The 15,234-nt window shown below is 43.7% G+C and overlaps 1 protein-coding gene across 1 annotated transcript in view; it reads right to left on the bottom strand.

Moving 5' to 3' along the window:
• Nucleotides 1–13,512, bottom strand: part of RCAN3 (RCAN family member 3) — a 31,887-nt gene extending 18,375 nt beyond the window's left edge. Inside the window, exons 1-2 of the mRNA XM_018055902.1 lie at nucleotides 13,273–13,512; nucleotides 4,622–4,862 (exon numbers count right to left, since the gene is read on the bottom strand). Of these exons, the coding sequence (XP_017911391.1) occupies nucleotides 4,622–4,816 (195 nt within the window). The 5' untranslated portion in view covers nucleotides 4,817–4,862; nucleotides 13,273–13,512. The remainder of the gene's footprint in view (nucleotides 1–4,621; nucleotides 4,863–13,272) is intronic.

Here is a 15,234-nt window from a genome sequence, read left to right as displayed (position 1 = left end):
ATCTGTCTTGCAGCAGCTGTCATGGAGGCAGCATGCCCCCCGAGTGGCGACAGCGGCTCCACCAAGCTCCTTCCTAGGAAACTACCCTCAGCTTCCAGCATCAAGCACATTAGCCTGGAACTGGGTCTGTGAGCATCTGTGCTTTACCTTAATTTATTTTGCGCATCTGCTAGCAAGATTGCCCCCAAGGAACTGCTTTTCTGCTTACCATTTCAGCTTATAAAAGATTTCATAGGGAAACTACTTTCAGAGAGAGGGGGAAAGAAGACCATTTTGGCCTACAAATACACCAATTTCATATTCACTGGAAGGACTGATGCTGAAGCTGAAGCTCCAATACTTTGGCCACCTGATGCTAAGAGCAGACTCACTGGAAAAGGCCCTGATGCTGGCAAAGATTGAAGGCGGGAAGAGAAGGGGACGACAGAGGATGAGATGGTTGGATGGCATCACCGACTCGATGGACATGAGTTTGAGTAAGCTCCGGGAGTTAGTGATGGACAGGGAGGCCTGGCATGCTGCAGTCCATTGGGTCAGAGAGTTGGACACAAGTGAGCGACTGAACTGAACTGAACTATAAAAAAGGTTAAAATTGCATGGGAAATGATAAACACAGAGTTCAGGATAATGGTTATCTCTGGGAGAAGAGACAAGAGGCTCAACTGTATTAGTAAGATTTTATTTGCTAAATTGGGTGGGCCCGTCTTTACCTTTTCGCACAACCTAGAAACTGCCCCCTTTTTGAGAGTTTGAGATAGTGCCTCTGCACAGGAAGAATCACCAAACTTGGAAGTCATTAGCCTGTGTCTTCCCTGGGCTCCTAGAGAAAGTGGAATCTAAGGCAAGGGCACACACAGAAAGCTTGTTTTGGGAATTAACCCCATGGGATAAGGTTGGAAAAGACAGGAAAAGTCTGTCCTCCTGTCCAGGTTGTGTTACCAAGCTGGTCACCCCTGTGAGCAATGGGGGCTTGATCCTGCTATGAGCCCTGGAAGGAGCAAAGGAATTGGGGGCTGGAGAGTCAGAGAAGGAGGGACTTACTCACTGGCTTTGGCCCCCGCACTGGTCAAGTCGATTTGCATTTCCCTAATTATTTGTGACATTGAGCATCCTTCCGTGGTTACTGGCCATTCTTTGGAGAAATGTCTATTCAAATCCTTTGCCCAATAATTGGTTGTGTATACCCAATTTGGTTTTTGTTGTTGAATTTTAGGAGTTCTTTATATATTCTGGGTATTAACCCCTTATTAGATACATGATTTGAAAACATTTTCTCCCATTCTGTAGGCTGCCTTTTCTCTCTATGAACAGTGTCAACTGATGCACACATTTTTAATTGTGATGAAGTCCTAAGATGTCTGTTTTCTCTATTGCTGCCTGTGCTTTTGGTGTCCTACTGGAGAAATTAATGCCAAATCCAATGTCAAGAAGCTTTCCCTTTATGTTTTCTTCTAAGTTTATAACTAGCTCTCACATTTAGGTCTTGAATCCATTTTTAATTAACTTTTATATACCGTGTAAGGTAAGGGTCCAACTTCATCCTGTTGCATGTGAATTTCCAGTTTTCCCAGCATTATTTGTTGAAAAGACTGTCCTTTCCCCATTGAATGGTCTTGACATCCCTGTTGAAAATCATATGACCATATATCCAAGGATTCATTTCTAGACTCTCTGTTCTATTTAACTTGTCAATATGTCTACCTTTGTGGCGGGCTTTCTTTTTTTTAATTTATTTTTTAATTGAAGGATAATTGCTTTACAGAATTTTGTGGTTTTCTGTCAAACATCAACATGAATCAGCCACAGGTGTACACATGTCCCCTCCCTCTAGAACCTCCCTCCCATCTCCCTCCCCATCCCACCCCTCTAGGTTGACACAGAGCCCCTGTTTGTTCATCTTTATGCCAATACCACACTGTTCTTTTTTTAACTGAGATACAATTGACATTAAGTACCACACTGCTTTGATTACTATAGCTTTGTATCAAGTTTTGAAATCAGAAAGTATTTGAGTCCTCCAACTTTGTTCTTTTTCAAAATTGCTTTGGTTATTTGGAGGTCTCCTGAGAGTCTACAAATTTTAGGAAGAGTTTTCCTATTTCTGTAGGAAATATCTTTGGGATCTTGATAGCAACTGTGCCAAATTTGTAGATTGCTTTAGGTAGTACTGACACTTTAACAATATTTAGTATTTCAGCCCACAGATATGAATATCTTTTCATTTTTTTGTATCATCTTTAATTTCTTTCAGCAATATTTTGTAGTTTTCAGTGAATAAGTGAAAAATGGGTTCTAAAAGCAAGCTCGATTACTCTGTTACTCTGAAATGACTGTATAGAAGACCTGAATAGGATTTCTTCTAGCTCTAAACTTCTATGATTCTCTAGTATTTAATCTAGCCTTAACGTTAACTAAATTTTTACTAATTCTTGGCCAGAATGGTACTACAGATTCAATTAAGTATTTACTGAAACTGTGTTACCTTCCAGGCACTGTTAAAAATAAAGTTCACTAAACAGAAACATTCTTCCTTTGAATCTCCCTTTTCAATTTCCAGATTTCAAACAAATCCATTTCCTCAAAAGACTTATTTCTTCTGGATTGAACGCTGTATTAGAACATTCAACAACTGATTAGGAGAATCAGAGGATTTCAGTTAACTTCTAAATATCATTTATTTTTCTTAAGTAATATGTTCTATTAATCTTTAAATGGAGGATATAGAAACCAGATGCTTGACAGGAAGATTTGCATCATGCATATGATTACACGGACCAGAGAGAAATTTGGGCCAGTGTATCTGAAATCATAATTTCAGGCTAAATCTCCTACGCACTACTGAACCTCACTGAGCTCAGTACGTCTGTCTCTCCATCACAACTCTGTATCACTAATCCTCAACAAATATCTTACAGAATCCATTCATTCAACCTAACAGGTGTTGCTCTGTACTAGGCAGCTGTATTAGATGCTAGGTGTCACTGATCAAAAAGCAGGACCAGGAGAGGAAGCAGAGATGTCCTAATATATCCCAAGCTTTGTTGTTAGAAAAACAAATCTACAATTGTATGGTAAGTAGGTCAGGAGAAGCAGTTTTATGTACAAAGGGTAGTGCTTTGCGAACAGACTAATCCAAAAGCGACATGCATTTCTTTATAAAGTCAGGTCCCAGTTGGAGTGCTGCTTTGCATCAACATTTACCAAGATCCCTCAGACACACAGACCAAAGCAGCAAGGAGAAGCACTCCAATTTCCCCCACCAGGCCACCGTGGAATGAAACGCACACACACATTCTCTTTTTTATAGGTAAATAATGAATGAGCTAAAGAGTAGACATCTTCAAAAAAATAAATAAATAAACTCAATCATTTTGCCCTGGGGCAGGTTGCAGCAAGCAAAAAAAGAAATACTGAGAACTCTGTTAAAATGAAATCACTGTGCTCATACTCAGTAGGCTAAGTCGTGTCTGATTCTTTTACAACCCCATGGACTGTAGCCCATCAGGCTCCTCTGTCCATGAGATTTTCCAGGCCAGAAAACTGGAGTGGGTTGCCACTTTCTCCTCCAGGGGATGTTCTCTACCCAGGACTGAACCCATGTCTCCCGCATCTTCAGCACTGGCAGGAGGATCCTTTACCACTGAGGCACCTGGGAAGCCCCAAATGAAATCATAAACAGTCCTAATTATGTTATTAGCCTCAGAAAAAGGCTTAAAATAAGTTCTTCTTTTGTGAATTTACTACCAAGTAATAAGAAGTGAGGCTAAAAGTCACTTAGCTTTTCTTTAACCACAAGCTACAAAAATGAATGACTGAGTGTATCAATGGATGAACTTATTAAGACTTCATTCAGCATTCACTATAAACCAGTGCTTCTCAAAATATTTATGGGCTAGGGCCGGATTTTAACCATTTTCTGTCTGTTGCAGGCTGAAATTCTCATGCTGCTGCTGCTGCTAAGTTGCTTCAGTCGTGTCCAACTCTGTGAGACCCCACAGACGGCAGCCCACCAGGCTGCCCTGTCCCTGGGATTCTCCAGGCAAGAACACTGGAGTGGGTTGCCATTTCCTTCTCCAGTGCATGAAAGTGAAAAGTGAAAGTGAAGCCGCTTAGTCGTGTCCAACTCTTAGCAACCCCATGGACTGCAGCTCATCAGGCTCCTCCATCCATGGGATTTTCCAGGCAAGAGTACTGGAGTGGGGTGCCATTGCCTTTTCCGATATTCTCATAACACATAATAAAAATGCCAGAAGGCTGAAAGTGAAAGTCGCTCAGCCGTGTCCGACTCTGAGACCCGATGGACTGCAGCCCTCCAGGCTCCTCTGTTCATCGGATTCTCCAGGCAAGAGTATTGGAGTGGGTTGCCATACCCTAATCCAGGGCATCGTCCCAACCCAGGGATCGAACTTGTGTCTCCCTCATTGCAGGCAGATTCTTGACTGTGTCTGAGCCACCAGTGAGCCCCAAAATGCCAAAGCAATGTCTAAAGTTTGGTGCACACTTCTCTACCTGCCATGGACCAATAACAAATTTTGCAAATAGGCAGCTAGCAACTGCTTCCCCGAATCCACACACATTCAACACACTAGCAAAGACAGAGAAAGGTAGGAGGTATGCCTACCTTCTGCTCCGGCACCTCGAACACTGCTTCATGGACTCTGCAAGCAAAAAGTGAGGTAGGCAGGTCACTTAAATCCATCATCTCTTCCAAGTCATCTTCATTTTCACCAAAAACCATCTCTTCTTCCTCTTCGTGGTCAGTGCTGCAAAGATCTGACTGGCTATCATTCCAAGACTTCATAGCGTCCCTCAGCATTTTCCTCTAAAGGCAGATTGTCTCCGTTTTTAAAGTTCGAGGATGTCTACCAGGCATCAAGTGTTTAAAAAAAGAGAAAACAACAGAGATAAGATATTGAAGGTCCAATAAGGTTCCAATCAATTCTCAAGACAGCAGTCCATCAAAGGAGGCAATTTTATTCAGGAAAGATCAATCAACGTTGAAATCAACTCATCAGGGTCCTCAGCAATGAATTCTATATATACTAATTTGATTTGCTTAGCATATTTTACATAAGATATTTCACAGGCAATGACTTATTATGAAAAAAAAAAGGCTGGAAGTTTTCTAGTGAAATGAGGTGGTGGGGGCGGGGGGCGGATAATACAAAAGGAGATACTATCAACATACACATCTGTTTACAAGCAGGGGGAAGGAAAACGTGAACCAGAACCTCCTTCACATATTTGTTTGGGATTTAGGTCCACAACACTGAAACTTGGCAGAGCAGAAGAAAACCCACACGGATTCACTCACCATCTGCACCCTGAAATATGGCCTGCAATGAGCTGACTTCACCTTTTTTAACCAATCTGTTCTTTTGAATATACTCTCGAAGAATTAAGTTACACAGAACCCAAAGCTCTATATAAAGTCGGTCCTTGTTAATATCAGAAATATTAGCTACAGGCAAAATCTGACATAGAAGACAATTTAAAAAATGTCCTTTCACTGAATGCTTAAAAATAAATCCCTTTACCAGCATGGAGTGGATAGTGTCTCTCTGTTAAATAATGGACAGCAACTGCCTTATAAGACTATTTTTACCCATTTTTATCTCTTCTGATGAACTGCACACGACACCCACCAGGCAGGTGCCTTGAACATTACACATTTCAAGATGCTGGAATTTAAGTCATTACCTATCAGGCACAAGAAAATTAAATAAGCATGATTATTACTACCTCACTAATACCTAATCTGTGATTTTTCTCTTTTATTTCAAAGAACATGAAGTTGCAAATAGATTGCTTACAAAGAGTACAATATAGAATGTTAATTATGGGGAAAAATACTGATTTCCCCCCGTTATTACACTATATCAATCAGGAAAGGCTAATTCTAAAAAGTAAATCTTCACTTGTTTTTATAAACATTTTCCGAATATATACTGCATGCCAGGTACAGGGAGCCATGAGATGAATAAAGCATGGTTCCTATCCTCAAGGAGCTCCCACCCAGCAAGAATTTCTCCTCAAGGACACCAACCACCTCAAAAGGATCTTGGCACCTACACATTTTTTTGTTTTTTGTGTGCTTTTTTTTTTTTTTAATTTGACTGCACTGGGTCTTAGCTGCAGCATGAGAACTCTTTTTTTTTTTTCTAATTGGAGGATAACTCCTTTACAATGTTGTATTGGTTTCTGCCATACAACAACATGAATCAGCCGTAGCTACACATAGGTCCCACCCCCTTTCCGATCCCACCCCTCTAGGTTGTCACAGAGCACCTAGTTGAGCTCCCTGAGTTATACAGCAACTTCCCACTAGCTATCTATTTTGCATACGGTAATGCATACGTTTCTGCTCATCTCTCATTCTTCCCTCTCTCTCCTTCCTCCTGGCCCCCCGCCACCAGCCCCCGCTGTGTCCACAAATCTGTTCTCTATGTCTGCATCTCTATTCCTGCCCAGCAAATAGGTTCATCAGTGCCATTTTTCTCGATTCCATATATACATGTTATTATATGATATTTTTCTCTTTCTGACTTACTCCTCTCTGTATAAAGGCTCTAGGTTCATCCATTCCACTGGAACTGAGTCAAATTCATTCCTTTTCGCAGCATGTGAACTCGTAGTTGCGGCATGCGGTATCTAGTTCCCTGACCAGGGATCAAACTCGGGTCACCGTTTTAGAGCTCAGAATTTTTTCCCCCTCTTTGGCTGCCCTGCACAGCATGTAGAATCTTAGTTCCCTGACCGGGAATCGAACCTGTGCCTCGTGCATTAGAAGCACACAATCTTAACCACTGGACCGCCAGGGAAGCCCTGCCTCCTATAGTTTTAATGTATCGGTCTCCACCCAGTCTTTCTTCTTCCTTAGCAAACATCTACCCAAGTCCCTGCCCCCACCCCACCCCAGTTTTGAAAAAAGAAAGATTTTCCATTTGGAGTCTGCCTGCCCCTCAATCCACCTCCCTCCGTCTCTGCTTCCCCTTTTCTAGAGGCGTCCTGGAAAGAGGAATCTCCTTGACTCCCATCACTCCTGCATTCCCGGCAGCTGGACTCCTGTCACCACCTTCCGGCTGGACCGGCCCCGAATGGACAGCAGCAGCCTCCTCGGGGTTGGCACCTGCCTCCGGACGGCCCTGGTCCCACCCATCCACCGTGGGATGTCTCTGTGCCCCTGCCTCCCAGCTCTCCTTCCTCCTCATCTGTCCTCAAAGTGGCTCCTCTCTCTCCACTCAGCCTTTACAACTCTGTCTCCTTGAGGTTTCAACCCCATCCTCTGTCATCTTACTCTTCCTGAGCGCTTTCATCCACGCCCCAGCATTTAACTACGCCGCCACCAGTGTTTCTCAACTCTGCTTCCTGCTTCCCTGGGGTTCACCCGCATGACATGTGTCTATCAAGACAGTCTCTTGCTTCCAACAATTATTCTTCAGCCAGGAAAGATGTCACCGAAGTGAAGGGGGAAGCAGGATCTTGGGCACTGGAGGGGATGGTGGTTTGAAAAACAACATGACCCTGAGAGATTCTAATCTGCCCTCAAGTCCTTCCTGCCTTTGCACACGGAAAATCACAGGTCTGTGTGAGTTACATACCTGGACTCCGCCTCTCTCTCCTGAGATCTAGACTTGCAGACTCGTCTTTTCAGCTTTCCACTGAATATGCCTACCTGGGTAGCGCACAGGCAACTACAACTGTTTAAAACTTCTTCCAGTAGATTATTGTGCTGGAAATCTCCAATCTGGAAAGCGGCCTGATAGGGAGCACATGGTATCTCATTGTGACTTTCACTGTAACCTTTTCTTCAAGACCAAGTTGTGTAGGGTAGTCTGTAGGTTTCACAGCACTTTGTTCATTTTGCTGTTACAGTACCTACGATTGTTTGTTCACAAATCACTCTTAGTCACCAGAGCGTAAGTGCCTTTGAATCCCTAGTCCCTGGCCCAGTTTCTAGCTCACAGTATATGCTTAATAAGGATCGCTGAATGAAAGCAGATAGCGTTGTGATACGGCAGCACAGACGAAGGAAAATTTAATTCTGCATGAGGATGAAAGACAGCGTCTCAGAAGAGAATCTCAGCAAGAAGAGAATGGGGTGCATTCCAGGCGAAGTCAACAGTCCATGGCCAAAGGCGGGGAGACAGAAAGGTCAGCAGGTACAAGACATGAGGTCTGCCGTGGCCGGAGCAGACCGTGTGTTTGGTGGGGATGGCGGGAGACAAAGTCAGAAAGGTGGGCTTGGGCCGGGCTGCCTTGAAAGCAGGGTTGCAGAGTTCTGACACAGAAATTAGCCAAGTTTAGGGCTTCCCTGGTGGTCCGGTGGCTAAGAATCCATTGCAGGGGACACTGTTTTGATCCCTGGTCCATGAAGACTCCACACGCCGCAGGGCAGCTGACCCCGGGCGCCACCACTGCTGAGGCTGCACTCTAGAGCAGAGCTCCCCAGCTAGGGAAGCTAGCACAATGAGAACCCCACACCCCACAGCCAGAGAAAGCCCGTGCGCAGCAGTGAGGGCCCAGTGCAGACAAAATAGACAAAAATTTAAAACTTAGTCAATATCAGCATGGTAGTGAAGGTTTTAGGCAATTTAACTTTCAGTATGACTACAAGTGGGCGGTCTTTTTATCTCTTATCTCTTAAGAGACACTAATGCTTTATTCCCCGCCCCATTAAGAAGAGGCAAGGAAAACACTGGGCCTGGTTGGAGAGTCAGGGAGCTCTGAATGGCTAGATTTTAAAATTTGAGAAAGTCAAACTATATTTGGTAAGATTTTCTATTGGTCTCAAGTAGCTTCTTCCAACCTCCAAAAAGAAAAAAAAAAAAAAAAATCAGAGCACAAGAAACAATCCTTCACCTGACTTAAAAAAAAAAAAAATTTCTTAGAATGTTACACCTTCATTTCCTGTTTTCTACCTTCATTTCAGGGCAACTTTTTCTTTTGATATAATTTCAAACAGAAAAACTATAAGAATACTACGAGAAATTCCTGTATACCCTTTTCTCAGAGTTACCAATTACTTACATTTTGGCCCATTTTAAAAATCATTTGCTCATTTTTCTATATACACGTTTTTCCCTAGAACCACTGAGATTAAGACAGTATTGCTCCTTTCACTCTCAAATACTTCACTGTATAAGAACAAGATCATTTTCTTGTATAATCCACAGTTCAATTCTCACAACCAAGGACTTTAACAATGATATATCACTGTTACTGAAATCAGAGTCTATTTTCAAGGTTTGCCCGTTATCCCCTATAACTTACATAGGTTACTTCACAGATATTTCCCCTTCAGTTTTTTAGATGATTGTTAACTTATTTGCCTTTCATCAAAAATTATTTCAATAATCTTTATAGTATTGCTACATTTTCTTCACCAACACATTAGAGTATATTTGATACAGTTTAAAAGGATGGATTAATGAAATCCCTACAAATAAGTCTGAACAATCTTTAAATATACATCTCAGGAAGATTCGGGCTTGATAATCAGAGTTTTCTAGATTTAAACTCTGTCTCCTGCCCCGAGTACTCCTGACCCAGGGATCGAACTCACATCTCTTGTGTCCTGCATTGGCAGGTGGAGTCTTTACCACTGCACCACCTGGGAAGCCTGCCCCCAGTGCTCGAAGTTAGGCACATTAGTACGCCTCCTTTTCTGTTTCCTCAACTATAAAATGGGGGTAATAATAATCCTTATCCAATAAGGATACTAGAAGTTCTAAATCAGAGAATACATGTTGGGTGCTCAGAATGATGCTTTGCATATAGTTGGTGATCAATAATTAATTATTTTTACATAGGCACAATCTATGCCAAGATATTTTTGGGTGGAAAGGATCCCAATAACATTAGAACCTTTGATGGAACTGATACTAAAATTACAAAATGAGAAAAATACACACCTAAATGATCTAATGCCAGGCAACAAAAAGGACAAAAATAAAGCTAAAAAAACAAAACTCACACTTTGAATCATTTCAAGAAGACTGTTCAGTCGCAGCTATCAATAAAACCAGCTCCAGAGCAACCACTGGTGTGGTGATATAGCTCCAGTATGAAACCATGTAAACATTTAAAAACAGAGCTAGCTGAAAAAGTCCATGGTGCACTTTTCAAGGACCTCGAAGAACTTTAGGTTGTAATTCAGCGCATGAAGTATTAGAGACATCATCTTTCACCTGATGGTTCTCTTGCTAAAGGCCTGCTTGAGAGGTTTTTTTTTTTTTTTTTGGAAGCTTAAATCAACATTGTCAACCATTTCATAATTTTCTGATATCACAAATGCAGCTACATGTGAACAGAGATATGATCAGAATCAACCAGTGGAAAAAACAACCTTAGCACATCTGTAAAGAAAAAAAAGTTATTTCAGCGGGTACTTAAGAAATAGCTTGATTTTACTAAGAAAAGAATTTACAGTACACTGCTTCAATGTTGATACTACAGGAGTCTGTTAACTCTGCTCTGTTGCAACCCCTGCAAGACTAAGGTGTCCCTCAATTTCCTAACTCAGGGAAAATGGATCGCAAAGGGCTGGACCAATATCCATCTGCTTTTATAAGCAAAAGTCTGCGGTAATCAGGGTTTAGCATCATCTGCAGCACAACTGTAGCTGTGGCTGGCTTCTGGCAAATTGTTTCCTCATGGAAATATCAAATGAGTGGAAAACTCCAAGTAGCATGACCATCTGCTCAGATACAAGCCTTGTGACAAAAGTGATCATCAAGGGAAAATGTCAAGCATGTGAATCTGACTTTGCATTTTAAACTCTGATCAGGAAAAGGTAAATTCCTCTTTCAGGATTAAAAAATAATAATAATTTTTCAAAACAGTATGCTTCTCAACTTGGTGAATATTTAACATACCTTAGCTAGATGCAATTTATTATTTTCTGATGTGATCAATCAATACTGGAAGCAAACAAATACCTTATTTCCAGCTCCACAAGTGCCCTGCTGAATAACCTGGGAAAAGTCATCTGGCTTTTTGGGTTACATTTTTCCTCTCAATATATAATGAGGAAAATACTCAGAGATGTTGTTGAACTACTAGATACCTTTTAAAATTTCCATATTATAAGTTTAGACTAAATTCCTTTTTTTTTTTTTTTTTTTTTTCAAAAAAAGAACCCTCTGGATTGTCAGTGTGAGGGTTTCAGATAGCTTTCTTGCAAGTCTGTTATCTTTCACTTCCTCCCCATTCACTACTTACAGGCAGAAAATCTTACTACTTTCTAGTAGTTGTGGTAAGGAAAAAAAAATGGTGCCATAGTAAAGGTGAAAATTAGATTTTTGAATTTTGTAGGTTTCAACGGCCTGTGCCCTCTTTTCATATGTAATTCAGAAAGGGTCCTGTTATAATTACTGAGATGCAGTGAAGTACTTTTCAGCAGGAGAGAGAAATAACAAGAACGAACTGACAGAACAAATGAAAATAACTGGTTTTACAGAACAACTGAAGTACAGATATAAGGACTGATGCTATTTCTTTCACAGCATATAATTCATTTCCCCTTCACTATAACCTTTACATTCGAGGGGAAAAGTGGAGATACACTGCCTGTCTGGCCTCCACCTCCTGTAGTTCTCTGGTCTAGATAATAAATGGCATTGAACTTTAGAGCTCCCATTATTTCACAGACTTCAGTCTAATGGATTTCCAGATCACATTGTTTTTCATGATGCTTTCAACCACTATATCCTGCAGCACCATACAAAATCTGTACTCACTTGTAACCGTTAACATGCACATGTTTAGATGTTTTACAAATGTTATAATTCAATAGCGGAAAAAAAACATTGCCTTCTCAAAAAGCACTGAGATCTCTTCCCACTCTAAGAAAGTTTTGCTAACCCAGTAAAACATAAAGCTGACAGTGTGGCTAAAGATGGGGACCTGAGTTTTCAAGCCTTTCACTGTCTTCCTGCATCAAAAGTCCATTTCTAGAAAACCAATACAAAATCCCCACCAAAAAGCACGACCGTCAGGTGATACACAAACATCTATATTCTGAGTCTCAATATTTTGTGTTTTATAATTTAGTATTTTGAATCACAACTAATGAAACAGTCTTAAAATTAATCATTTTAAATCCTATGTAATCACAGCTACAACGAGTCATGCGTGTGTCCTCCATCGGTTCTGACTCTTTGTGAGCCCATGGGCTGTAACCCGCCAGGCTCCTCTGACCGTGGGACTTTCCAGGCAAGATTACTGGAGTGGGTTGCCATTTCCTCCTCCAGGGGATCTTCCCGATTCAGGGATCGAACCTGCGTCTCCCGAGTCTCCTGCACCGGCGGGCGGATACCAGGGAATCCCTCAATCGATTATCAAAGAGTACATGTGAGACTCCATGAAATGCAGAGACTTCAGCCTTCGGTGGTGGCTCAGCGGTAAAGAATCCAACTGCCAATGCAGGAGACGTGGGTTCCATCCCAGTGTCGGAAAGATTCCCTGGAGAAGAAAATGGCAACCCACTCCAGTATTCTTGCCTGGAGAATCCCATGGACAGAGGAGCCTGGCGGGCTACAGTCCATCGGGTCGCAAAGAGTCGGACACGATTTAGAGACTAAACAACAACAGGTAACTTTCAATAAGAGGGAGTTAATACTTTTGAGCACTGCAGTAAAGCATCACGTTAAATAATTCTGTTAGTATCTGCAACACGGACCTGAACTGCTCCCTGCCCTAGGCTCCTAATCTCCTGAAGGAGATGATCAGATTTTGCACGGAAGCTGAGACGAAGCAAGCTGAAAACAGACCACTACTGCTCTATTGGGATTATCCCTGGTGTTGGCCCAGGCAGCAGAAGGAAGCAGACAGACAAGTTTCAAGAAGTTATCCAACAGGTAATGCGATGGTTACACACGCACCACTGAGAAAGGAGAGCAACCACAACAACAAAGATGGGCTTCCACCTTCTGGTCGCCCCGGAGCAGGTTGGACCTGTCAGCTTTTCAAAGGGTCAAACAGCTGTTGGGAGACAGATCCTTTCTCTTGGTTGTGTTCTGCAAATACATCATCCCAGAGCTGTCAGAGAAGACCCTGGGCGCGAGAAGGGTTGGACCTGGGAGGCAAAGGCGCAGCATCTCTGGGTCTGGCGCACAGGAGCGCCCACCCCTCCAGGGCACAGGCGGACTGTTTCTTTCTTTTTTTTTTTTTTAACTTTCCACACCCAGTGTGCCCCAATCCTCCCGAGCCGGGTGCAGAGCCTGCTCGGAGAGGCGGGCGCGGGCCCCACCCGGCGAAGCGGAGACTCACCTGCGCGAGTGGTCGCCGCAGCAGGCAGGCAGGTAAGGGAAGGAGAGGCCGGGGCTGCCAGACGGGCTACGCGGGAGCTCGGGGGTCGCAAAGGGGCTGGGCCTCTGGGGAGACACGGCGGGAGATGGCCGCGGCTGAGTCTGTGCGGCGCCGGTCGCCGGGCCGCCACGCCCTCGACCCCGGCGCGAGCTACTCCCCGGGCGCAGGGCGCGAGCCGCCACCGGGCGAGCTGGGCGGTTGGCGTCGGGCGCGGGCGCCCGGCCCCGCGCGGCTCAGCTCCGCCTCCGGCGAGCGCGCGCGGCGCCGGCGTTCGAGGTCTGCGCCCGGCAGGGGCGCGCCGGGCCCCTACGCCAACAGGAAGCGGCCACGCCCCTCGCGTGCGGCCGTGTGGGCTGGGAGCGGCCGTGTGGGCGGGGCGCGGCCGCGCGCTCTTGGCTTGCGTTCCGGGGTTTTCTCTTCCGCGGAGAGCTTGGGGGCTCTGGCTGTCACGGTGGGTGGGTGGTGGTAAGGTTCCCTCGACCGCGCGACCTTAGGCGATCTTTGCGTCTAGGCGATCGTGACCAAAAATAGCTTATCTCTCGCTCTTTTTTTTTTCCTGTTTGGCCCCATTATGTCGATGGCAAGAATAATTAGTAGGAATATTATGAACATTTACTGCGAGCCAATTACTGTGTACACTGCACCGCTTGCTTTGCAGGATTTACCTCATGTAGCCTCGCAAGCAGCGAACCGAACAATGTTATCCTCCTTTTATAGATAAGATGGGCTTCCAGGGGCTTAATTGCCCATGGAGAGCAGCTAGTTATGTGGGTGGCTGAGCTATAGGTTGCATCGGAGTGCTGTGCCTTATTCCGCGCTCTGAGCCAAGGTGGAATTCTGGCGCCTTCTCGCCTGCCTTTCCTCTCCACTCTCCCCTCCCTTCTCTCCATCGTATGTACAATACTAACAATATTTACATTTCTAATATTTTATTTCTTGTTTGCAAAACGCTTTTCATGACACAGTCTTTCTTGATTCTCCCTGAATTCTCCGGAAACAGTGGGGCATAATTATGTTCTTTCACAAATAGATCAAAGGCCTAAGCTGTTCAATAAGTTGTCCAAAGTTACAGTCTTAGAACTGAGGTTTCCTTTGGCAGGTTATTAAAAAAAAAAAAAATTCCCCCCAGGCATCTGAGCCAAGCCTGGCAGGGAGCCTGCCTCTCCTCTTGGTTCACAGAGAGGTAAACAGTGGCACAGAACAAGAAGGGAATTGTCTGAAGGATGTGAAATTAGAAGAAAACCAGTTTCTGATCTCTCACACATAGCCGCTTCTGAGGCAAAGTGAAGCAAACTGAGGGTCAAACTCAAGGAAGCCCTGCTGTTAGGCACTTAGCCTCTGGGTTCCGGGGACAGGAAGAAGGGTTAAGGTGTGTAAAATATGTGGATCTAGAGACTCATACAGAATGAACTAAGTCAGAAAGGGAAAAAGAACTATCGTGTATTTATATATATACTCTTCCCCTTGAACTGCAAGATCAAACCAGTTAATCCTAAAGGAAATCAACCCTGAATATTCCCTGGAAGGACTGTGAAGCTGAAGCTCCAATACGTTGATCATCTGATGAAAAGAGCCGACTCATTGGAAAAGACCCTGATGCTGGGAAAGATAGAAGGCAGGAGGAGAAGGGAATGACAGAGGATGAAGTGGTTGGATGGCATCACCAACTCAATGGACCTGAGTTTGAGTAAGCTGCGGGAGTTGGTGATGGACAGGAAAGCTTGGCATGCTGCAGTCCATGGGGTCGCAAAGAGCTGGACACCACTGAGCAACTGAACTGAACTGAATGAAAACCTACTGTGTAGCACAGGGAACTCTATTAGGTGCTCTGTGGTGACCTAAATTGGGAAGGATATCCAAAAAAGAGGGGATATATGAATAATTATGGCTGATTCACAGCAGAGGCTGACACAGCAGTGTGAG

This window comes from Capra hircus, chromosome 2, assembly GCF_001704415.2.
Source record: "Capra hircus breed San Clemente chromosome 2, ASM170441v1, whole genome shotgun sequence".
NCBI lineage: Eukaryota > Metazoa > Chordata > Mammalia > Artiodactyla > Bovidae > Capra > Capra hircus.
The sequence above is the reverse complement of the archived record's forward strand: the minus strand, read 5'-3'. Positions and strand labels throughout refer to the sequence as shown.